The sequence below is a fragment of the Cyanistes caeruleus genome, chromosome 1, assembly GCF_971803275.1.
Source record: "Cyanistes caeruleus chromosome 1, bCyaCae1.hap1.1, whole genome shotgun sequence".
Classification (NCBI taxonomy): Eukaryota; Metazoa; Chordata; class Aves; order Passeriformes; family Paridae; genus Cyanistes; species Cyanistes caeruleus.
The window spans coordinates 20265666-20291333 of NC_141701.1; the positions used below are offsets into that span (position 1 = coordinate 20265666).

The window sequence follows — 25668 nt, forward strand, 5'->3', positions numbered from 1 at the left end:
ATACACAAAACAACTTATGAACTGTTTTGAGGGCATATGGATATCTAAATAGCCTCCATTTAGTATTTTGAATATTTTGAATATTTCTAACTAATTTCCTTAACAGCATCAGTTGTAAGAAACAATTATAGATCAAAGAGGTATTTTAATAATTATTATAAATTATCAAATTATTACCAGGCATCTCATTATCCTCCAAGAACTCTAAACCAGGTGTCAATATAAAATCCATATAAATCTAATACAGCTTGTATGCAGCAAAATATCAAAGTTCCCAACATCCCTTTAGTTGAATGTTTGTTTAATTCCCTTCTCCACAAGGGTTTCAAGAAGAAAGGTGGTGAGTGCTTCTGCTAGCACTCTTTGCTGCTCTGTGTACTGCTCTGCTTGGATTTTTAAGGAGGAGACAAAGGGATTCCCAAAACACCATTAAATGAAATCTTTCAGTCAACAGCACAGGTCAGAGGATTTCACACGTAGCTGTACCTATGGCACAACTACTTACTGCAGGTTGCAGAGGGAAAAGGCAGCTCTTGGCAGCATCTTTGGCACTTTGTGAGACCTTACAGTTGATATCTGCTTCTGAGCCATTCAAATTCAGCCTCTTCCACCTCCAGATCTTACCTTTTTCACATTCTGTCACACAGAAATCCCATAAGGTTGTACTTGATTCATTGCTGAATCAAAGTGTCTCATTCTGAAGAGCTGCAGCTGTTCTGTGTCTGCATGCTGCATCTACACTACTACAAAGAGCTAAAAACATGCTCGACTCTCCTTTTTCACAGCTTAATTTGTCTTGGTCTTGTTATCAGGCTAGAAGATCACAATGTAGAATGCTAACATGCCTTATAGTACTATTCTCCTACACCAAACACAGAGAATTATGCTTGTAACTAAAACTTAAATCGTGATTATTGATTATTAGGAACTGCAGCTTTATATACATCTGATGATGCAGAAAGTTTCAGCCTTATCATCAATATGAATCATTAAAGGTCGAGTTAGGAAATCCTCTTTGATGTTCTGTATTATTCTGTATTTAATGTACTCTTTGTTACATTTGGCTAAATAAGCTTGTTCAGCAAAAAAAAAAACAAACAGTTTTTATCTGCTCTTTTACCTCTTTTATCCCAACTTTATTTCTTGTTGCTCTAACATGCTCTATTACTAATTACTGCATTACTGACTATTACTAATTGCTATATTATGTAACTGGATTTCTCTGCCTTTTTGAAGGTCATTATTTCTTTTTCCCTAATAAAACAAATAAAATGAGTCTCAAGATACTTAGAGGTTTAAATCTGTGTCAGCTAGTTGTCAGGCTCTGTTTTACCTTTGTTCCTAAAGAAAGCCATAGTTTTTCACTGTTGCAACTCCAGCAAATCCAGCTCCCTTTAGTTTGACATCAGTGATCAGACTTCTCTGTAGTGGCTAATATTAGCCTGGGTAAATGGAATTCTCTCTTGATTCTACACTGATTTCACACTGACTGCAAACACTTCTAGTGTTCTATGCACCAGGAGTATCTTCTCTCTTTTTTTCTCAGTAGGAACAAAGCTTTTTAACTCTCCTCAGCTGATCCACTGTGCATGTTCGAGTCATGGGGTGAGGACAGAGTAATGACAGGACTTCTCACAGCCTTCATCCTAAATTTGCAGGAATTCCTGAATCTGAGCACTGGTGGGAATGGCCAGGGGAAGATGCTGCTCACCAAACACAGTACTACTAATCTGTTGAATGGTGGGAGTATGAAGCAGGAGGCAAGGCAGAAAGGTTCAGAGAGGTTTGATGAGGTAGTTTGGGAAGCGACTCCAAAGGCCAGTTCTACAAAATGTGAACTACGTGAGTCCAGCCTGTGGCTTGCTCAGCTCCCATCCTGACCCTTCCCTCTTCACAGTACCTCTGGCTTAACAATTTAGAGCTGGGAAGCTTAGTTCTTATGCAAAACAATAAACTAGTCACAGAAAGATTCTTGAGGGAAATTACACAAAACAGACTGGTGTTGTAGAGTATGGTAAATGGCTAATTTTGCCTCTGGTGGAACACTCTTGTGCTACTGAGCATTTTCCCTTTATTTCCATAATTCAGGTTTTCCAGTATGTCCACATCTACCAGCACTGCAATTCAGACTTTAGTATATATCCTATTTTGTACAAGTTTACTAGTACCCAATAAGCAGAAATAAATAGTTCCAAAACCAGAAATTAATTTACTTAATCCTTAGTGCCTTCTCTTATCTGCTTAGCTGTAAATATTTATATGAAAGTTAATATATTACTTGCTTTCCATATGTCTGTCCTGAAACCACACCTCAGCAGCTTCTGAAGGAAGCTTATTTTGTTATTTGCTTATTTAAGGAAATAAGTCTTTTGCACCCTGCTAAACTAATGCATACAAAATATTATGGAAGCAGAATTATTGTTCCAAGAACAATGAGGCACGAATAAGAATAATAGAAATACAATCTTCATCAGTCATGAGGAAGAAAATATAAGGGAGAATCAATTTCATATTTCAGCAGCCTCTAAGAACTCTGAGGTCTAGAATTAAACTTTTCCCACAAACTTCTTAATGTATGACTATGCACCACAGAAGGGTATGTACTTTCCTCTGAAATCTCTAGTACTGACTTCCAGAGGTTGAACAAATCTAGAGATGTAATACAGGATACCTATTTTAATATTTCAATATATTTCAATATGTATTAGAACTTCTACTTTTATAGCTTTTGCCTTCTCAACAAGGAAGGATATTGGATATTTTTTCTTAACTTAATCAAGAGGGACGTAAAGATGCTGTTGACCTGTTGATGTCTATTTAAGGAAAGAAATAGAACAGAAAAGGTAAAAGAAAATTCTATGTGCTGGCTTTCCTGAATGTGGCTTAATGCCTACTTAATAACATCTTTCTCAAGCATGGCACTCATGAGTGCCTGCTTGTGCCAGTTAAGAAGTCTAAAAAAATCAAAGTCACTGTACACTGTACAGAACATTTCAGTCTGCATTCAACATATGTGCTTCAGTTCATGATTCCAAAAGAATTTTTGTAGAAACCAGGTAGATAAGTTTCATTTACTCGTTTTCTGTCTCAAGATAATATAGAAATTTAATTAAGGGAAATTGAAGCAGTGGTATTAAAAAGGTGAAGACAAAACTCTCATATGGCTTATGAGAGTTACGGTTCTCACATGGCTTTGAAACTACACAATTTTAAGAATGCATATTGAATAACTATATATATATATATATGTGAATATTCGGTGTCTAGTTCCACAGGTTGGTTGATAGAATAAATATTTTTAACTCATTTTCAAGCACTGAAACTACACTTAAGCAGAAGAGAAAATTAACTGTTTATTTCTGGAGACATTTTTTGATGTGTGCAATAAATAAAACTGCCATATTCATAAAATAATTCCATTTATAATTTTCCTCTTTAATACATTCCAATAATACTGAAGGTAAAACTTTAATTAAAAAGATAGAAGATGTAGAGTGAGGCCCAGTACACCAATGGTGTAGGTGAAATGGAAAAACAAGGGTGGAAAATACTTCCTCAGGTAGTCATGTTCTAACTCCTTTACATGAGAACCAATTTAATCTGCACCAGTCCTACTTCTGACTCAAATTTCAGTTAAGCATTGGGGGAGCAGGAAAATAAGCAGATTAACTCTAGTTATACATACAATACATGAAAGTCATATTTTTGAGGTACATACAATCACAACACTTCCCATAAGGTCCACTGACAATATTATGCTCATCTCTCAAAGGTAACACCTTTCAAAGCCAACAACAAACACTTTGCCATAAGTGCAAAAATAAAAGAAACAGCTAAACAGTATCCAAGTCCCTCTTACATGTTCATAAACATTCCTATGCTTTGTGCAGTTAAAACTACATTTGCAAAATACCCAAATAACCATGCAGCACATCTACAGAGTTTTAAATTATCTTAAGCCATTTTCATGGTCTTGGTTTTGTCAATTCTGTTTTCATTAACAGGACTTTCCATTTGGAAATGGACTTTGCTAAAGCACTTCTATTTTCCCATAATGAAATGTATATTCTAGAAAGTAATTATATCAAGTGTATTAGACTACATTATCTGCAAAACTAATAATAATAATAATAATAATAATAATAATAATAATAATAATAATAATAATAATAATAATAAAAAATAAATGTTTGATGTTTTATTTGCATTCAAATATTAAATGTCTCATTTTGCAGTAGCTTTGCCAATCCTGGAAGCAAGGAAAAAAAACCTGGAAATAAAATTACAAACCAGACATCTTTTCCTCAGCCAGATTTTATAGGTCAGAAATCTTGTGTTTTCCACTTAAAATGTGACCTAAATTAATGAAGTCTTTTAGAGGACACTAAATTATTTTTGTATAATAGAAATTTAAATTGAAAATATCTTGATTATTTTAATTAACACACTCTATATGACATGACCCTGCTCCAGATAGCAGGAAATTTTGGATAATATATTTAAGGTTATACTGCTATGTAGATATTCAGATTCTTGGCAACCTGCCACAATTGGGATGAAAGCTTTTGTTGGTTTATAAAACACTTTTCCAAGTGCTAAAAAGCCACTATTAAACTATAACACTGCATCTTCCAGTTTTCAACAGATCAAGATAACTCTGTTCAACTATATGAAAGCCATGAATACGTTTCAATATCTCTCATGCCATCAGTCACTCAATAAACATATTTTTTCTTTCTCTTTGAGTTTTTAAATCATGGCACTACTGTTCATTCTGATAGACAATTACACTGTTTCTTTCATTTGCTTTAACTTATCCTTCTTAAATTTTAATAATCAAGACCACTGTGTGTTAAGTGTTTCGCTGCACATTTCCATAATTTTATTACAGACACACAAGAAACTTTTACTGGAGAAACAACCTGGCACTCATCTATTGCTTTCTAATAGGATGTTGAATATTTCACTTTAGCATATTTTGTTGCTTTTCAAAACAAAACTCCCTTGCCTTAGTATGATAATCTTGTTCCAGCCTGGAATCTGATCCTGCTACCTGTTTGTACTTGTTCATTTTCATTTGGCGACTCCTTTCTTCTACATCCACTGCACCTGTTAAGTTAAAAACAGAAGAAAAAAAGGAAATAAGTACACAAACAGTCATCATTTCCAAGGTTAAAATTATGCTCATGGAAGTTTTAACAGAAAGAGATGAAATTTGATTTACTTAAATTCTGTGCATGTAATTTTGTTCCTGAATTATGATTTTGCAGAAAATCAAAAAGTTGTAACAGGAGGAAGATAGCAGATAAGTATTTCAGCAGAATCTTAATAAGTGTTATATTATCTACACAATTCAAATGCAGCCAACTTTGTGAGAAAAAAATCAATATAAATGAAACACAATGTTTCCATAGAATATAATTTTGCTATTTCAAGAATATTCAAGGGAAATTGAGTCTTTTATTTAACAAGGAGGAATGCAAAGATAACCTGCTTATTTTGTGTAGAGATTCTGGTTCTGCATTTATTATAGTGTGACATATCAAATTAATAATCAAGTAACACCCACAGACTAGCAGACCTTCCATTTACTATTTGAGTATATTTTAGTATGCTCCAAAAATTCAAAGAAAGACTAAAGGAATCTTAAAGAGCCACCCAGTGGCATCACTGTATTACATTCTAATGAAACACAGCTTCAAGAACAATTTCAGGATTCATTCTTCTTGGATAAAGCACGTGGTTAGTTTCAGTCAGGGATGGGTCTCACTACGTGACCCAGGGAGTAGCTGGTTTCAACAAACTGGTACTGTAATACTGTAATTTACTGTGTAAAATAATAAGGAAGCCAGTGCCAAAGCTGAGGTGGAAGACTAAGAAATAGAAAAATGAAACGAAGACAACAGCTCAGAAATGATTTTCAAACCAAATATTATTAGCTGTCATACACACATAAGTTTGATTCTTTTCCACTTAAACCTCGTATAAGTCAAGAATAAATCATTATCCACCGAATGCTAAAAAGCATTAGTTTTTACTGACATTTGTCTTAAACTGACCATAATTTTAATGTAAAAGTTGTCTAGGATTAAAATTTCAGAATCCTACTAATCATAAATAAAAATTTCTGTATATTGCATGTATTGAGCAATATGAACTATATTTATGGATCTGAGATGAGATTATTAGATTCCAGTGCACTACAGAAACCTGATTTAAACTCTAAACCTCAGTTGTAAGTCATAATCTAACAGCAAAGTGGGGCTCTGCACAGAACCTGGGCATCTCAGCTTTGTATTTTTCTTTTAGAGAACAATAAGGGTAGTAGCACATACTATGAGAGCTGCCAGGTAGATGTTGCAGCACTTACTAGGAAATCTGGAAGGAGAGGAGGTAAAAGGAAGTGGGAGTTCAAAACCACTAAGCTGTTCTGTTCTCTATAGACACTCTGGCTTCCAGTTTTTGTATTCTAACTCTCTATCTTTACACCTTACAACAACATGAAAGAAAAGACTTCATCAAAAATTTGAAGAGAAATTAAAATTGAAAAAAATTAAAATTAAGAAAAATGAATAAGAAAAAATAAATGGTGTTTTAAAGAGAGAAAAAAATAATTAAAAGAGAGCAGCAAATGAAAATTTCTAAAATAAAATGCAGTTCATTTTTCCTATCATAATTTTCCTCAACCAATATAAAAACCATAGCAGTGTTTATCAATTTATCATTAAGATGAAGTGACTTTTTTTAGGATCTAGTTTTAAAAACTCTACTTATTTTTTCTCTTGGAAAGAAAAACTTTACACTGGAAAATATTTTCTTTTTTCAATGACAGAAATAACACATTTTTTTTGAAGTAAAATACTCCAGGTCTCCTCTCAAAGAAAGAGATAATTTTCTGCTGAAATCAAAATCTTCTTGTCATTTTTCAGTAATGTAAGAAAGGAGACATTTTTCACAGAAAGGAAAATCTTTTCAATTTTTCTTATGTTTTATTATGAAATCAGGGCATGTTTTCTTTGTCTGCAGACATTCTGCCAAATTTCAGGAAATTGCAAGTGAAGAAATAACAATTCTTGAGCATAAATTAGAAATTTAACAATTACTTGAGAAAATATTCATTCTTATCTATGATCACTTGCCAAAGTGAAAGTTAGATTTCTACAAATCCAATTGCCTACGATATGTACAAAATAGGCCACTCGAAAGGGGAGCATAAGATAGAAGGTCTTGGTGTGAGTCCTCTGCAACAAAACAAGCAAAATCTGTAGCTTATTTTCTCTCAAGAGAAAAACAAGACAGAAAAAAATTGAAAAAAAATTATTCAATTTCCATAAAATCTTATTAAGGGAAAATCTGACTTCCTCTGCATTTGTGAAACTGTCTTTAACAAGTGAGTGAATTCAGCTATGTGCAAAAAGAGGAAAACCCGAGGGCAGTGGATAGTTCATCATGCAGAAGATAGCTCTGGTTCTACTGTACATGGAAGTGACATGCAGGAAGACAGCACAGGGTTACTGTGTGCCCCGGGCTGAGCTCACTGCAACTTCAGCAAGAGGCAGCTGTGACCTGTGTGGCAGTAGGAAAGGCTGAAAGAGCGTCATGGCACTTCCCATTCATGTGGTCCAGCATGAAATCATGGCACACTAAGTGGTGGGAATGCAGGGCTAGCATCACCTCCACTTCTGCTGGCTTATCTCTGCTTAGCTGACTCCTATGTGGGAGGGTTTAGCAAGAGCAGAAAATACTTCTGGAGAGTTCAGTAACTGTCTGGGTGCATAAGAAGCTTCAGCTTTTAACATGAGTTTGGTAACCAAGGTAGAACATCAGTCCTATCCTAAGGACTCCACTGCAGTCAGGAGCTGTTCATGGAGCATGTGTCAACAAACCAAAAGTAACCTGAATCTAACCATTAGTTATCAACAGTGGTTAAAATATAGGAGCATATGCTTTCACACACCTGAATCACTCAAGGCTGACCAAGCCCTTGTGTTATTAAATCCTGAGCTGGAGCCCAGTACAACACATTTTCAGGACTATAAAGACTGGCACTAGAAAAGTTAAAGCTACTTTTGATATACTGAAAAATTTCCAGTGTATCAAAGTGTATGCAACCAATCAGGTAAAATGAGTTCATCTCTGCTTGAACATCCTTGTAGAATTTTTCTTATAAACAGCAGTTGTGCCTCCAACAGAAATATCCAATGAGTCACTCAAATTCCAGCCATACAAACACAAAAAATAAGACTGAAGGGAAGAACAAAGCCTGGTGCTACTCACCAGACATAACTGGGGTCATTGCACTGCAGGCAGCATTCCGGAGTTTTGATTATTTTGAACTCTCTAACATTAAAAACCCATGGCCTGATGGTTAGTTCAGGGGGTTTTTCATGGGCACAAGGCAATTCCTGGCTGACAGGGAGACGACTGCTGATTCATTACCAGCCATTCCTCATATTTTCAGGAGAGAACGTGCTGAGGGAAAGCAACATAACTACAGAGAGAAGACCTGAAATGCCTGAGTAAGGCACAGAAGGACTGTGCAGTGCAGCCCTGTAATCTCTCAGATCCACAAGGACTGCAGTGAGAGACTTGTGCTAGAGCTTAGCTCTAGTGACTGCAGTAAACTAAACCTTCGGCCACATGCATTTGACCCTTGTTTTTATCTATGGAAATGTAACCACTAGACAATGAACTATCATTTCAACTTGAGCTATAGGATATTTTGTAACAAAAGTAGGGAACTTCCTCAAGACACAGACAAAGGGGTGCCTGGAGGCTGTGGGAGTAGATCAGAAGACCCCAGATGCTGTAAAGAGGACTGGATGGGCAGGAGTGCAATCAGAAAATGAACCCACCTACAGGGACTATAGAATCCAGTAACAAGCAACAGGCAGGGCCCCAATTAAGAGGCACCCAGCTTGAGCTGTCACTACAATTGCCTATTAGACATAGGAATAATAGGAACTCTGCTTGATTCTTTTACTGAAGTGAAAGCTAGGGATAAGCCCTGTTGAGGTAAGATCCACATAATTCCTACCATGGTCTAGGTGATGGCCGTATAATTCCATTCCTACAACGGGACTCAGGACAGGTACTAAAATCACTGCTTCAGCTTCAAATAAAAATCATTATTTTCATGTTTTAACTTGAAATAAGCTAAGATGAAATAAGATTCAGCTACTTCATCATTAAATCAAAGGGCTGTAATCAGTGATTTGATTAATACCTAACTTTTCCTAACCCCTCAGCTGCTCAGAGTCACAGTTTTACAGGGAGATAAGTAATCATTGAATTCAGCCTGGAGCTAAAGAATGTGATTTGCTCTTCAGGTCAAATACAGGCTACTCTCTAGGGTAAGACTCTTCAGCTGATAGCCTGTGATCCACACCAGAAACAAAAGGGACAACAAACTGGCCTTTTCATCCCACTCAGCCTAAGGCAAACCTATCTGGTTAAAAATCACAATGAATCCAGCTGGGACCTCTGCTCTTTCCTTCTTTCTTTCATTGTCTTCTCCAGTGGGACTTACTAAACCATTCCAGTTCCTAGAGATGCTGGTGTTGGAGATCCTATACCGGGATCTGAGTTAGGAAGAGGAGTTTGCTGTACAGTGAGGCTTCTGTGGCACGAAGAGTTAAAGGGAATCTGGTACAGAAGAAGAGTGGAGTTTCCCTTATAATATTAGAACAGATTTAGTTTTAAACACATATGGACAAAAGGGATAGAAAATTTGGGAGGCACAGCCACTAAGGAATGGGGAAAAAAAACTTATACTGCAGGGGCTAAAGTAAATGATATTTTGGAAACCAGAAACTTTTAATAGAGCAGAAAAATGTGTGTGGGTGAGCACCCTCTGTGCCTGGAGAGCGGAGGACATAACAGAGGTCTTAAAGTATATAACATCTGCATTTAGGTGATTCTGGTCTCTTTCTTATCATATCTCAACCTTATTTGACACCCTTAAAATAGCAAAGGAAATACATTTGAGAAAATCCTTTCTTAGTTTCCATTTCCTAGTGTCTATTTTGAAATCTGCAAAATACATCAAAATTGCACTCCAACTCTTTGCTACATATTTGCCTAAACATAACAGATCAAAGAATTTAAGGGAAAAACAGAAAAATATTTTTAATAAGTCACCCTACCTGTATCCCCATTCTCTGGATCTGTTTTCTTTTCTTCTACAAACAAATGAATGCAATATGTAAAACAAAAAAAAAGAGGGGGAGAGAAAAAATGCAGAAATAATAATAAAAGTAATATAAAAATGCATTAAAAAGGAAAACATTAACAAAACTCACCAAATTAATATAACTTGAAGAATTTAGTCAACCAACCAAGTATGGTGCTCTAAATCTAGAGGCATATTCACTGCATGCTAATGTGTATATTTGTGTACTCCTGTTGAACATTTACTGAAGGGAACCCATGGATATTTTGTGCACTTCCAGAATCAACTCAAGAAAGAGAGAGCAAGGCAGGTGTCAGGTAGAGTTCCTTTACAATTTCCCTGATCGGGATGACACAATAATAGAAATAAAACAAATTTGCTTGTGCTGTAGTTTTTATGCAGTGCACATAAGAGATACAGTCTAATGGTTCAGGCATAAAAACTGAATGCTTCAGAATGGGTTTTGGCAATTACTTTGAATCTTCATTGGTTTAATCAATTCTCATAGCTTCTACAGGTTAAAAAGGTTTAATAATGATATTACTGTAACGTGTCTTAGAGTTAAAAGTTATCAAGAACAAAAGACGCTAAAATCAATACTCAGAGCCCAGTTCATGCACATAAACTTATGTGACTGACACCAACAAATGCTCTGAATGCATATCAAAGGCTGTAAATGGCTCAGGGCAATTTTCTGTCACAAAGAAATGAAAATACATCGGATCCCTATCAGATAATTTGGCAGCCCATAAATAACCTGAAATCCAGTTTGGGTAAATGTGAAAGAATTTTAAGTCAAATGAAATTTACTTTAATTAGAAATACATTAACTTAGATTCTGTTTCCTTTTCAAAATTATATTAAATTCAATTAAAATAATCCCATGAATATGGAGCAACAGCCCCCAAGCTACATAACAAAAATAGTATGCATTACTAGAAATAAATATTTTTCCAGAGTTATTGGTTATTGATGATTGCTCAAAAAATTATGATTGAATTTACAGTACAGACTGAAGAGGAAAACAGAGCTGTTGTATTTTAAGGAAATACCATTTTGTAGATGGGTATCAAAGCAGAGGACAAAGTCAAACCCAGAGAGAAATCATACTCAAGTAAGGTAGAATCAAAAGAAGGAAAACTGTGTTCCTGCAGAGAGCATAAATAATATGCTGCACTTCCATAGATCTGGCTTCCTATCATGTGTGGGATCAAGATTATTGTTCTGCTGGCAATTTCAAGTGGAACTGTTAGGCAAATCAATGGGAAACAAATATGGCAGGTCATAAACCTGCACTTTCAGAAATCAGTGGGTATTAAATCAGTTCTTGGAACTTCTCCCATTCCCTAACCTTTCCTGCCCCATACTCTATACCATTTTTAAATAAGGCATTTTGCATTCTTCTGAGTTGGCCTTTAGGCAGCCTGGCCTTCCTATCTCTGTGGGCTGTGGATAATGCTACGAAAATAGCAGAGAATGATAGTTTTGATTGCTTTTCAACTTTTCAATTTTTTTCAATTTTTCTTCTACTTTTAAAATTCTGTGACCAATATAAAATCTACAAATACAATTTCTTCTACTGTTGCATTACTTTCTAAAGCAGAAAGCAATTTGATAGCAATACCACTGATCCAACATAATGCATAATAGGGGAAAGTGAATTGAGTCATTAAAACACCTTTGAGCTAGAGCTCAGAGAGAATGATGACATTTCTTAGTCCATATGCAAAATGAAATCTTTACTTTGCCTAAATATTATCTTAATAATTATAAATATTATTATTAATAAATATTATACTATATAGGGTATTAATTTTTTAAGATTCGTAGAAGTCCATTCAACCTTATGTCTGGATGTCTTTCAAATATGAATCTTTAAATAAATACATTGTCAAAATAAAGAAGTTTGAAACCTAGCCAACCTCCACAAGTACATAAAAATTATTTCCAAATCGGATTGTAGAAATTAATATCACAGTATTGGCAAACACAAAAGTCTACCAGATTCTTGAATTTTAGAAGTGTAATTGAAATGCTGTGACAAATCTCGACAATGGATAAAACCAATTTTGTTCAGTTCTACTGCTTCCACCCAAGTGAGATCTTTTTCAATTTAATCTTCTGTCCTTTCTAGTACTTCTTCAGACAGCTCTTCACAATACATCTGAAACCTCAGGTTGAAGAGCAGGATCCACTGTGCTGACCTTTCTACTAAAAATCTGAAGAATATATATTTACCAAGTAAAAAATATTAACTTCGCAGCAGCAAAGATCTTTGGTGCAGCTATGGGCCAAGTCATCACCTCTGAAAGAATCCAGAGCAGGTTCAGGATGTTGATACTAAAGGAATTAATGTTTTTGCTTGTAATGTGCTCAAAACATAAAAGTTCTAAGAAGCCTAGAAACTGCTGAAAACCCATAGGTCACTATGAGATTATTTTAAAATGTCTCAAACTGAATAATATGAGATGGCAAAGTCACTCCTAAAAAATCTTGATCTGATTTTTTTTTTTTAATATGACCAGTATAATCACATTAGTTAGTATTTTTTCACATTACTTGATTTACCTTGGTTTACAAAGTGAAACACATATATTGTGTCCTGTGGTGTAATGATCTCAGTTCAAGAACTAATTTTTTTCAGATCTATACACTTTGGAGAAAATAAATTAATGCTTTCAAAAAGGAGACATTTCTGCACATTACAGAAAATAACTGTATGTTTTCAGTTTAATCAAAATACAGACATATGTAAGTATATTGATGAAATATAGAGATGACTATAGGGAGATTGAGATGCTAAAATACTCTCTCTCAAAACCTTATTCTACCACCACAATAGACTTATAATGACCACTGAAATTTTATTTAATAGTAGATATATACATGCTCCCATAGTTTAATTCCTTGCTCTTTCTAACTGGTCCTAATATATCTGAGAGATATCTAACAATCTAACATGTATCTGGAAGATAAAATGAACAGAAAAAAATTCTTAATAAGAGTCTGATTCAAGAGTAGACTTGTCAAGAGCTAAATCTGATCTAAAATGACCTCAGTTTTGTTGGAAATGCCATAACTCAATGAGCTTTGCTGTTCTGATGGGTACCTGGAGGTGCCAGGGCCCTATCAGACTTCACCCATGCCCCACCAAGAAGTCTCATGTAGCAGAGACTCCAGGTTCCTTGGAACAGAACATGTCCATCTCTGTACATGACAGTATAGATAACAGTTCCACAGAAGAAGCAGGATAGCAGACTTCTCCCCAGTCATGGATAATGATGGCAGCATTGAACAATTGCTCAAACTTGCTGGCTTCCTGTTGAAGATAAGGGGCAGCCTAATTCTTCAGCCTTAAGATTACAACTGGGAGGTGCTGGGCTCTTTAGTCTTCTTCCCAGGGTTTCTCTCTTCTCTCACAGCTGACTGCTCCAAACTTAAGGTTAAATACTGGTTCTTTCTTGACCTTTCTCTTCTCTCTCACCTGGGATCCAGGTGAATGAGATTTGCAAAAACTGAACAGAGGCCTAAAATAAATCTCGACTTCCTTGATTTAAATGAAAAAAAATTGCAATTTCCCATGCTGGAGGATGTGCCTGTCATTGCAAGAGACAGATAAGGAACTTGTTTGTTTCTGACTTTAGGAATAAGATAAGACAATGGCATAAAAGGTTTTGTCCTTCTCTTTTTCATATTTGCAGACACATATCAGCAACATGATAGGGATTCTATTTATACAGTGGATAAATTAGTTCCTCTACTTATGTACTTTATTAAAAATTGAGTCTAATTTCTTAAGGTATTCCAAATTATTATATAACAATTTATTTTTAAAATTTAATATACAAGTAGTACCCTAACTTTGGGTAAGTACTTCCAAAAATGCTAGCTGAGTTTCTTACTAGAGATTTCTCTTGAAATGCTATTCGTGAGAATATAGGAAAAATTAATTTCATTCTGAAAAAAAAAAAAAATCCCTGAAACAACATCACAAAATCACAGAATATTCTGAGCTGCAAGGGGCCCATAAGGATCATTGAGTCCAGCTCCTGGCTCTTTACAGGACAGCCCCAAGAGTCGCATTGTGTGCCTGAGAGCATCATTTGAACACTCCTTGAACTCTGTCAGGCTTGGTGCTGTCATTCCTGGGGAGCTGTTCCTGTGCCCAGCCACGCCGTGGGTGAAGAACCTTTTCCTAAAAACCAACCTAAACCTGCCCTGACACAGCTTCAGGCCATTCCCCTGGGTCCTGTCACTGAGCGCCAGACAGAGATCAGTGCCTGTCCCTCCTCTTCTCCTCACAAGGAGCTGTAACTGCACTGAGGTCTCCTCTCAGTCTCCTCCAGATTGAACAGACGAAGTCACCTCAGTCACTCCTCACACGGCTTCTACTCGAGCCCCTGCACTGTCTTCACAGCCCTACTACCACACCAGGCCAAGGAAAGAAGATTGTCTCCTAAAAGTAAAACATAAAATGTAGAAGTGTTTGCTTAGAACATCAAAACTTGCCAGTTTTGCCTTGTACTCAAAAGGATTACATTTCCTCCCATTTGCTGAGCTATTCAATTCCAACTCTACCTCTAGGGAATTGGTTCTAAATTTTGTCATTCTGGATTTCAACAGTGTGAGAAATGTAACTACCTAACTGCTACAGGTCTAGCAAGGTATCAGATGCTGTGATATAAATGGTTACTGAACTCCACTCCAGGCCTTTATGTCCAATTTGGGGCAAATATAAAAAAGGTACTGTTGCAGCAAACAAGTTCTTTCCGAGTCTGTGAGCCACAGTCTGAATTAAAAAAGTAATTAATGGCCGTTGAAGTGTTCTTCAACTTAATATTACTTATATATTGTTGATACTTAATATTACTGTTTAAATGTGACTGAGGTGTCAATTATTGCCCTTAAAAGGAGATGCTCAAAAGAAGACTATTTCAGCCAGCCAGCTTCCTAGCAGGGAACATGGCTTCACATTCCTGTTTTCTATTTGAGGATTGCTAGATGGCCTTTTTCTTTTTTCTTTTCTTTTTTTTTTCTTGTTGGTTTCAAGCTTGACACACTAAAGGAGGACTAAAACCCGGGGGACATTTCTTGCCACTTAAAAAAATATTTATCACAATGCTAAAAGCATGTTAATAACATTTCTTTGGATTATTTGCAGAATACATGGCACTGTTTAGTAAAAGAACCGAATCAAATGGTGTGGTGATCTAAACAGGGAAGTTAAAGAATCTCTACAATCCTGGGTCTATAAATTGATGGGTCAGCTAAGGTCTCCATCATTAGGTATAGATCAGTGCAGATGGTAAAGGACAAAGGTCTTTTGAAGCAAGCTGGAAAGTTCTATTTTGCATATTTATTAAAGTGATGATTAGGGCTATGGCTAGCCCTTTTTTTATGCTGCCTAGATCCTTTTCTAAGGTGATTTTTGTGGGGTAGACTGTGATGTTTTCTGTGCTGCCTCATACAAAGGTGTACACACACTTTAGCAGCTTTCATAAAATATTGAAGCTTACACTAAAAAAGCATGGAAGAAAGAAGCAGTAAATCAAATATTAGCTCAAACATCCCATATTGCTTCTCTCAAGAGTTGTGGCACATCCTCCCTATACAAATGACATGAAATAGGATTTTGAAAGCGGAAAAGAAAAATACCTGAGTGGTTACTGTGCCCTTATATTCCGTACTCATAAAAATCCATTCAGATCAGCCTAAACACTATAAACTCTACTTTGTTTTCAGGAAAACCTGAGCACAGTCTTATTATGAAGCTTTCCAACATCCTGTTTCTCATCATGCTTCTCAGAGTTCCCACCACTGGTACACTCCACAGCATAATCACAGAGAATTTCACATTCTGACACAGCCTCTTCCAATCATGGGTATAAACACTTGATAATAATTATGCCTCTGCTTTCAGAAAAGCTAACAGGTATTAATAGAGATTCTTCAGCCATCTGAAGAATGCAAAAGATCTTCATTAGCATCTGAATAACTAGAAAGGTGGTCAAAGTTTTAACCAAAGAACACAAAATCATCACCTGCATTTAGAACTCAGAATAGTTACAAATTAAACTACCAAACATGTTGCAAAATTATGCTGTCATTTTAAATTACATAATCTGATGGTTTTACTATTTTAGCTTCAGCAGACTGATCATCAGCCTTTATTTCTGTGGTTTAGTACAGATGGCTACTTTGGAAGTCTTTGGTTTCTGGATTTAATTCTGAACAAAATAAAAAATAAGGACCAAGAGCATCCCAGCCTTCAAATATAACACATCTATTACTATGCTAAGTATCTACAAAATTAGACTGAATTTGGAGTTTACCCTTTGGGCTTTGTTGACCAAATACAGATTTAGATGCTTTAAATGTCTCTTTCACAGTCTAAGGCATCAGATTTTAAACAAGCCTGTCAAATTAAATATCACAGATGTGTTCAGAAATGCACAAGTAATTTAATCATATTTGTGTTAAAAAGTTACAAATTCTACCCAGAAATGTTTTTTCGGTGTAAGGAAAATGGAAACAGAACAAGTCATCATCCTGTTCTTTAAAGGAAAGTGTGTCACAGAATACTGACTATAATAATAACTCAAAAGCAGAGGGGTGTCATGTTCTGTTTATAAAGAGTAAGTACATCACAGTAGATTCACTCTTGGAAGACTTGAAAAACCTCACATGGTTCTGTAAGATAAAAATGAATTTAAAAATCTGTGCTCCTTGTCTTCTACTGAAGCTGATTTCTGAAACAGTCTGAACTGCACCATTTTTTTATCTTTGTTTTCTCCTACAGTAGATTTGCCACATCCTTTCACTGTTTGGCTCTCCACTGTCCGGGTCTATGAGCTCTTCAATTTGGTCACTCATCTTCAGTAGGGTTTGCTAGTTTTTGTGGGCTTCATTTCCATCAATCATGTTATTAAAAAGAAGCTTCATAATAAAGCACAGAAAAAATTGATATTTCAAATCCCTTTTCTATTTGAATTTCACTCTGAAAGTTAACAAAAATTCTAATCAAACTTTTGTGTGCTCTTAACATGACAGTTTTATGCCAGAGGTTGCAAAAAAGGACTTCAGTATCTATTTTCCTGCCTTTCATGGCCCTTTAGAAATGGAACAGTCCCCACTGTCTTCTAACTTCCATCCACTTTAAAAGGTTTAGAATGCCTGGGCATCACTACGCCACCGCTTCTCATTCTGGAATAATCAATCTAGAATTAATTACTGCTGTATGTGTCCTGACTGCCTTTGTTCTGGCATGGATCCACCTTTCCAATGTTTTGCTGATGGCTTTCTGGGCAGTTACTTGAGTCAGCTAGATTAATTTTTGGAATTCTGAAGAATGTTCTCTGTATTTCATACATCTGAAGAGCACAGGATCACGTGCAATTGCCAGTAATTTTTGGCACGTTGATAACTGGTTGGTCTGACTCATCCTACAGATGAGAATAAAGCTTCTCAATGAGGCTCCTGGGCAGACAAGGGCTCACTTCCACTTCTCCTGAATGAATACATGGGGATGTGAACAGGCACACGTCTCCTCAACAATCTTCACAAGATCTAAACCTACGAAACATATTAATTTGAAAAATATGAAAACCCTGCATCTCAAAGCAGGTTTGTGAAAACCCTGTATCACAAAGCTCCTCCTTCACCCAAGGTGAATGATTAACAGGGTTAAACAGGGTTTAATCATTAAGGATACTATCAAGCTCTACTGCTGTCACATAACAAAATTTGTATTAAAATACTTTTTGCTTCTTATCTTTCAGAATTTACTTTTGGGTTTGAAATACACAGCAAAAGCTTTACACACACTTTTAAAAACTTTTCAATAAAAAATTCTAGATTTTTTCAAGGAATAATATTTTATTTTTTACAATTATAGATTATAATATCCTGAGAGAGGAAATTGCAACATTTTTCTATCAATACAATTGTACCATATTCAGATATTTAGCTTTCATAAAACTTCTTGGTCTAGTAACACCTAAAATCAAGAGCAAATCCTCTGGAACACATTAATAGTTGGTATCATGTTAAATAAACCATGATATATAAATTATGTGAGAACCACTCCCTAAGAAAACCTGTAAAGGGATAATCCTAGATTCACACTTCTTAAAGCAATTTCTAAAACAATGGTAAAACACTCTGTTCTAAAGTATGCCTTTGAAATGTCACCCTTGCTTTTTAGCTGTGCTCCAAGTGTACTGAAAAGTGTAATCTATATTGTTAGTGAGGCAAATGTAGAAGAGGACCTGTTCCAAACATATATCTGAAATTATGTTGCTATACACACAACAAACTATTTTCTTCTGAGTTTAAGGGCAGTAACAACAACCGACCATGATTTTGCATTTATGTGCTAGACAATTAAATTCTTCACTGCCTAATACTTAACTCAGGTTAAGTAATAAACTCATGGGGTTTACTTAACACCATGAGCTAAGTAGCGCTTTGCAGAATTGCAATGTCAAAAAAAAATAATAATAAACACTATTACCTACTCATGTATGTTCAAGAAACACAGGTGATGAAAATACATGTTTTTTTCTGACCATTTTAAGATCTGATTTCTTCTTGCACTAAGAGAGATATGGACTGATTCCATATTCTGATTTAATATATTGATTCAGTCAATAACTCCGAGGAAGGTATTTGAATAAAAAGGCCCACATCTTTTATTATGAACAGATAGGAAATGGGTCAACCAATCTTGTAACTTCATTTTTGTAATAAAAAAAGATTCAGAATCACTGCACAGGAACTGGAAATTAATCATAAGCACAAGGTAAGTAAACTCAGTCTTTCTACAGCCTAAGTTATTAATTCCTGATAGCAGTGATTTACAAAAGAGGGATTTCAGGAAACCCTGCCAATTTTCTTCCCTATCCATGCTTAACTATTTTAACCCTGTAATTATAACAATTTCTATTTTGAGATTTGTTTAACATGAAACCCACAGCAAATAACATCTGCAAGATTCTGTGAAAATAATCTGTGACTCAATTTAGGACAAGACCAGTACAAAAGGTGAAACTGAGCTCTGAAGGAGCCAGTCAGAGTAAAGACAAAAATGCTTCACTAAATATCACCTAAGTTAAATGGACCAGTAAGTGCACCCCGAAACTTCTCCAGATTTGCTGACCTAAATGGCATCCAAGTGGTTTCTCTAATTTGTTGGAATAATAGCAGAGTCACAGGAAACTAATTAAAGCTTTTACACAGTAATTGTAAAATTAAAATTTTATAGCTGAATTTAATTGACTTCAATATGGGGAATTTTGCTGTTCTACATACCACTACTGAACAAACAGGGAAGTGTGAACTCCATTTTCAGAGCTAGGACACCTTGATAGGTGTTAGTTCTCTGCCAGTAATATAAAGTACATGGAAAATTCAATAAAATGGCAGATTAAAATTTGTTATGAAAGAAACCGTAAGTAATGTACAGTATGAAATAAAAGCCTCATAAACAATGCAGCTAAGTGAGAACTTCAATTTTTGACTTCTTGCTCCCATACTATCATAACATTTTTATTTATACTTTTTGGCATGGGAAAATAGCTTTTGTTCACTAAAAACCCTACTTCTAATTGAAACAGGTTTTATTCAAAAAAATAAATTTGAAATTTCAGTGCATGAAATTTAACTTACTGGAATTATTCCATTTTGAAATGATATCCTCCCAGAGTCAAAAAGAACTAATTATATAAGTTTCTGCAGTTTTTGTAGCAGTGTTCAAATGCATAGATAAACCAAATTACAGATTGTTTTCACGTGTTAGCTGGAACTTTAAAGGGTAATTTTCAGATTTGAGATGAGAAATAAGAACTGATATGATAAAAATCAAATCAGTTAAAATTCTTAAGGTATATATATTACTTGTCATCAGTTACCTTTCATCACTTTTTATAGAGTACCTAGTTAATAGGTAAGAAAAATTACGTAAGTGCCTTAAACTAAAATTTTTTCACCTTGACAATGTTTTGCCAGTATACTGAGGGGGAAGAGAGGGAAAAGTATGTGAGGCGAGCTGTGATAAAATCTATAGAAAAGGTAAAATGAAAAAAATAACACAGAGAAAAGCAGTAGAAGAGACAGACCTGAGTTTGTTCTCCTTGATGATTCCGCTTCTTCTGTGATCACATCGTGTAATGTACAGACATAGACAAAGGAGATGGGCGTGAGAGGATGTATTCAGAAGGTTAAAACTGACACTGAGGGAAAGGGCCAAAAATTGTTTTAGAGAGAAGTCTGCAGAGCAGAGTTAGTAAGTGGAGAAAAAAATAAAAGACACTAGAAGAAAAAAGAAAGCTGAGAAAGAAGTGGTTAAACTACTGTTGTTGGAAAAGAACAGTAAAGACAGGGTTAGTATAGGAGCTGAGGAAATAATAAAAGTTATAACTGACAGCAAAGTCAATCCTTGCAATGATGCTGAAGAAAAAGCTGGATAGTAAAAGGTATGTTAACTAGCATAAATACTTCTGCTCATGACTGTTCAATTTTTTGAATGTTCTCTACTTGAATGCAAATATTATTTTTCTCTTTCAAGTATTGAACACTCAGTTTAATGTTCAAGGGACCTCTATTATTACATTTTTCAATTATCAATTTATTGTAATTTATGCTGAACCAAACTTCAGATACCCGAACCAGAAAATAATTTTTTTTTTTTATTTTTTTTTTTTTTTTGCAAATGTATGTACAAGCTCAGACATTTCAGAATCCACATAACACACTCTGGAAAGAACTGCATTATTGTAACGCTCTGCCAAAGGGAAAATTATCAAGACCAAAATACAGAACATGAGAAAAGAGAATGTATAGCTATTAGCTATCATGGTCAATTCAAATACTTTTTCAGAAGCAGTGTTGGTCTCATCTCACAGAAGTCTAATTTACTACAAATGCATGCAAGTTAAATGCCAAAGCAACTATCTCATTAGTTACTTTATTACTTCACATTCAAAAGCACACTGCCATTTTAGACATGGAAAACATCTGAGGGACAGTGCCATGCTATGTACTGAAAATCTATTTGTAGCAAAAGAATGGGAGGAATTAATCTTGAAAAGTAATAATAATTACAAAGAACTGTGAGGCCACTGTTGCTAGCAGAACAAATGTTTTCCCCCCAAAATCACCAGAAATAGAAAAAAAAAAAAATCTATAAATGGTCTAATTTCAACATGCAATTTGCTAATGAGTCACAAAACACTGCTCATAAATTATTAATGCTGAAAATACTAGATAAAGAAGTCCAGAAAGTTCTACACACCACAAAAATATCTGTAATTTTATCAGCATTTTATAGTCAGTATCAAGATACCACTGAAAAAATGCAAAATGAGAATAAGCAACATAAATCAATAAAACAAAATTAAAGACAACATTAACTTTTATCTGGTAACCACTGTCTTCTATACTTAAGCAATTTTATATTAGAGCGTTAGATTATATTTTTATCTACTATTAAATGCCAAGACTGTACCGAAATTGTTGCAAAACCAAGCAGTTTGAAACATACATAATTAGAATGCATTTTCAGGCAAATAAATTTTCTTACAGATTGAACACACATTAGTGTTATATATGAGATACGTAGTGTGAAAGCATAGCAGCTGTCAGTTTTGACAAAGGTTGCTATGTCTCTGCAGGTTAAAAAAAACAATAATGGAGTATAAATATTTTTGTATCTGGGCAAGTACAAAGAATCTATTGGAAGAAATAGAAGCAAATAGAAAGATCTACTCCTCCATGTCATGTTACACTCATATTAATATAAATGCTATATATAATATATGCTATATATATAGCATATGTGCTATACATAATATATAATCAGCTATAATTGCTGAAAGTGCTAAATAAACAAATTAATCATTATTAGCACCACCAAAACACAGCTAAAAGTATTCAAAATGTTCTGAAAATATTTTATATTACATATGTATAGCCCTGAAGTGAGCACTCCTACTATAGCAAAACCAGTTATTAGAAAGTTTCTGTCAAGACTCCACTATCCTCGGTTTATTATTTTTAGTACCCATAAGAATGAGCAGCTTTGAGACATGTACTGCAGCAAGAGAAATCCCTCTCTATAAATTATCAAAGTATTGAATCACATTATTTCCAAACCTGGAATATGTCTGGAATGATAATACACGGTATTCTAGTAACTCCACACAGACACAACTGAATAGCAAGGAAGCTCTCTTTGAATATTTTGGAATCAAATGACCAGTATTTGCATGCATATCTGTCACATATCACAATACTTTTTAAAAATAACATTTTTAAAAGTCCTCATGCAAAGTATTTGTTAAGAAAAAAATGTATTTACACATAAAAGTGGCAATCAAAAATCACTCTTAATTACAGATATTTTTCACTTCTAGGTTTTTACTGCTCAAACACATTAGCAGAAAAATTCTAATGGAAGCAAGAGGAAAAAAAAGATAATAGTTGCCATCTCTCTGTGGATACCTGATCAACTGATACCTCATCTGTTGAGATAAATGGATTATAGTATTTTTTGTATTTATTGATGGAAATATTAAAGGATTCGTGGAAGCTGTGGCATGGTAACGCACCAGCTTCTTTCAAATAATGATGTGAAGAAGAAAGTACTAATAGACTGATTAATTAGAAAACAATACAACTTACGTGAACCAATTTTCTCCTGATTAATAAATTATAATCCATGCTATAAATCTCAGACAATATTTTGAAAAGTCTTTGTTTCTGTAGCATTAATCTAAAAAAACCCCTTTTTGATAGAAATACATTTAAATGCAAGAATAAAACAATGTCAAAACAATTCTATTAAATGTACATCACGTAAATAGGCAGTCTCCATTTGTAGTTATTGCTTTTTTGTGGAAGTAGCATTTATTTGCCTCAGTTGTTCATCTCGATGTATGACAGTAGTATGCATAAGGCTATTATATACAGATTTAGAAACAAATTAAAATCTCAATGAATAAACCTAAAAACTTAATGAAAACTTTAAGTCTGAAACCCACCCAAAATAAGTACCATCTCTTTTATCATGCTGTAACACAGAACTGTTCATTGTCAGTAAGGTCACACATTGAAGAGAAGTATTTAGGAACTCAGTGATCAAAAAAACTTTACATGGCAAACACACCCAACTAAAATTCTTAAAGCAATAGAGGACAGAGAGATGTAAGTTAATTACTCTTTTATTTTTCTCTCTCAGTAGTTTTCTTAATTTCAGTTTTATCTCTTCCTAGGAACCAAAGATCTTTCACTGCAAATAGAAGCTCAGATTTGAAAAGTCTCATTTCTGGACACTTCACAAAACATGATATGCAATAGCACAATCAAATAAGCATCATCTTAAAACATGGAAGAGACTCTAAGACGGAAATGCTCCACAGAGTCTGGATGTTCCATAATTACATGTCATTAATCTGGATGTGATGAGGCCTGAAGACTGATATAATACATTTAACTCCCAGGAAAGATATCCCCTGACACCATTCTAACTCTGCAATGCTAAGGATACATATATACAAGAGTAGACAGAAAATCTAAGAGTAAAAATATTTTTAGCAGAAGATTTAGATGAAGAGACTATTTTACTACATTGAGATTTGAATAGAATCAGTATTACTTAATATTCTTTAAATGCATTAAGCCACAACTTAGATATAGAGCCTATCCCACACTTCTCAACTTTTTTAATGAGGTAGGTCCCTCTCAGTTATAGTTCTTTATCTTAAAGCATAAACCTACACACCCTAAATCACATCTGTATACTGGATGTATGCTGACATTTTACTCAAAAATACAGCAAGAAAATACAGGAAGGACTAAAGAAATAAATTTAATTCTGCAACTGCATAATAGAGGCTATATAAAGTAAGACAGTAAGTATGAAAAATCTTACTCTTATCCAAAGACAAGGACAGTACAGACAATGGTAGAAAATAACAGAAGAAATTATAAATATTCTCAGTATCATAAACTCGCTAATTCAAATTAAATCATGTAGACTGTATAACTTTTTCATAAGTCTCAAGAGATAAACTAAATGAAGAATCCAGAGAGAGATTTGTTTTGCTTCTCTGAATAAAGTTTACATGGTAATTTTATAAGGGGGGAAAAAGACCAAACAATAACACTTCAAAATATTAATGCACGATAGTTACACATTGGATTGGTATTATTACGAATCCTGAAAAGACAATTACATCTTTTTTTTTCTCTCTCTCTCTGTCCTAACATTACTTTGCCTTTTCTAACCCATTTCTAACCATATCTCCCTTTTCATAATTTTAAATCTCTCATACTTTCAATTCTGACTACAAACTTCTATTAAAATTAACACAGTTTTGAACTATTTTTGACTACTGTTTTCACACTTTGACTGAATTCATGGTAACAGATAAGCTACAATTAGTTTCATTACATAACATTAGATTTCTGAAAGTCTTTGTCTATGTAGGTGTAAAGGCACAGTCCCACCCGGGAGAGAGAATTACATGTTCCACAGATAAAAATAAGCATGATTCCCTTTAAATTGAAAGCAAATCTACCCATCTAAAGACTTATCATTTCTGAGCACACATTACCTTTATATTTTCTGATGTGTTTAACCTACCATTGCTATGATTCCTCTAAAATTTTGGTTTTCTTCCATATTACAGAAATACACCTTTCCCAAAAATAATTAAAGGACTCTCAGTTTTTACTCAATTCCAGTCCAAGAGTTATAAATCCATTTTACCTATCCTGTTTCCTTTTGTTCAATAATATTAATATATGTCAGGACTTTTTCACAGTTCTGTTCTTCAGCTGCTCCTTGGAAATCAAAAGTTTCTGTGGCAAAGGTTGGATATTTGATGACACTGCGACATTCTGAACAGCCAGTGATAATGAAACCATTATGGGATGGCTTCAGGTAATAGCCATCAAATCCACTGCCTCTCTGTAGGAAAAACAGGGGAAAGCCAATACTGTTTTCCTTGCTATCTTGCAAAGGCAGTTTCTGCATCGTCATCTCTGGATGGAGACACAGGTTGCTAGACCTTATTCAGCTTCCAATATTTTGGATTGTGAGACAGGGAACAGAAATGAGTATCTCTGCTATTGTATCCTAAACTATGTGGTTTTTCCATTTTAGTTACCTTGATGGGTTCAAAAGACTCCAGTGATGATACTGATGAAAATAATTGCTTTTTAAAAAAAACAGTACCCTGCCTAGCCTTATCTCTATCAGTACAGGACACACTCTCTGCACTCAACCTCCTTTTCCAACTTCTTATCTTAAGGCATCACATTTAAAAATGCAAAATCATGTGAAAATGTTTGCCTGCTGTACTTTTTTTTTTTTCTTTTTCTTTCACTGAAAAATGAAATCTGATTAGAGGACCAGAGTTTTATTCACTTTCTTTCAAATATCACCTATAACAGCTCAGATGCAGTGGTGAGTGCTGAAGGTACTTAATAATCTCAGG

General features: G+C 34.7%; 1 protein-coding gene across 50 annotated transcripts in view; it reads right to left on the reverse strand.

Moving 5' to 3' along the window:
* Positions 1-25668, reverse strand: part of RIMS2 (regulating synaptic membrane exocytosis 2) — a 447314-nt gene that overhangs the window by 85762 nt on the left and 335884 nt on the right. For 27 of the 50 annotated variants that reach the window (XM_086881253.1, XM_086881261.1, XM_086881272.1 and 24 more), the window contains 3 exons: positions 20287-20319; positions 10146-10181; positions 5009-5109 (listed from right to left, as the gene is read on the reverse strand). The exons of 1 other annotated variant lie outside the window; for it this stretch is intronic. In XM_086881253.1, the coding sequence (XP_086737379.1) occupies positions 5009-5109; positions 10146-10181; positions 20287-20319 (170 nt within the window). The remainder of the gene's footprint in view (positions 1-5008; positions 5110-10145; positions 10182-20286; positions 20320-25668) is intronic. 22 more of the 50 variants (XM_086881056.1, XM_086881005.1, XM_086881146.1 and 19 more) reach the window with 8 other exon arrangements.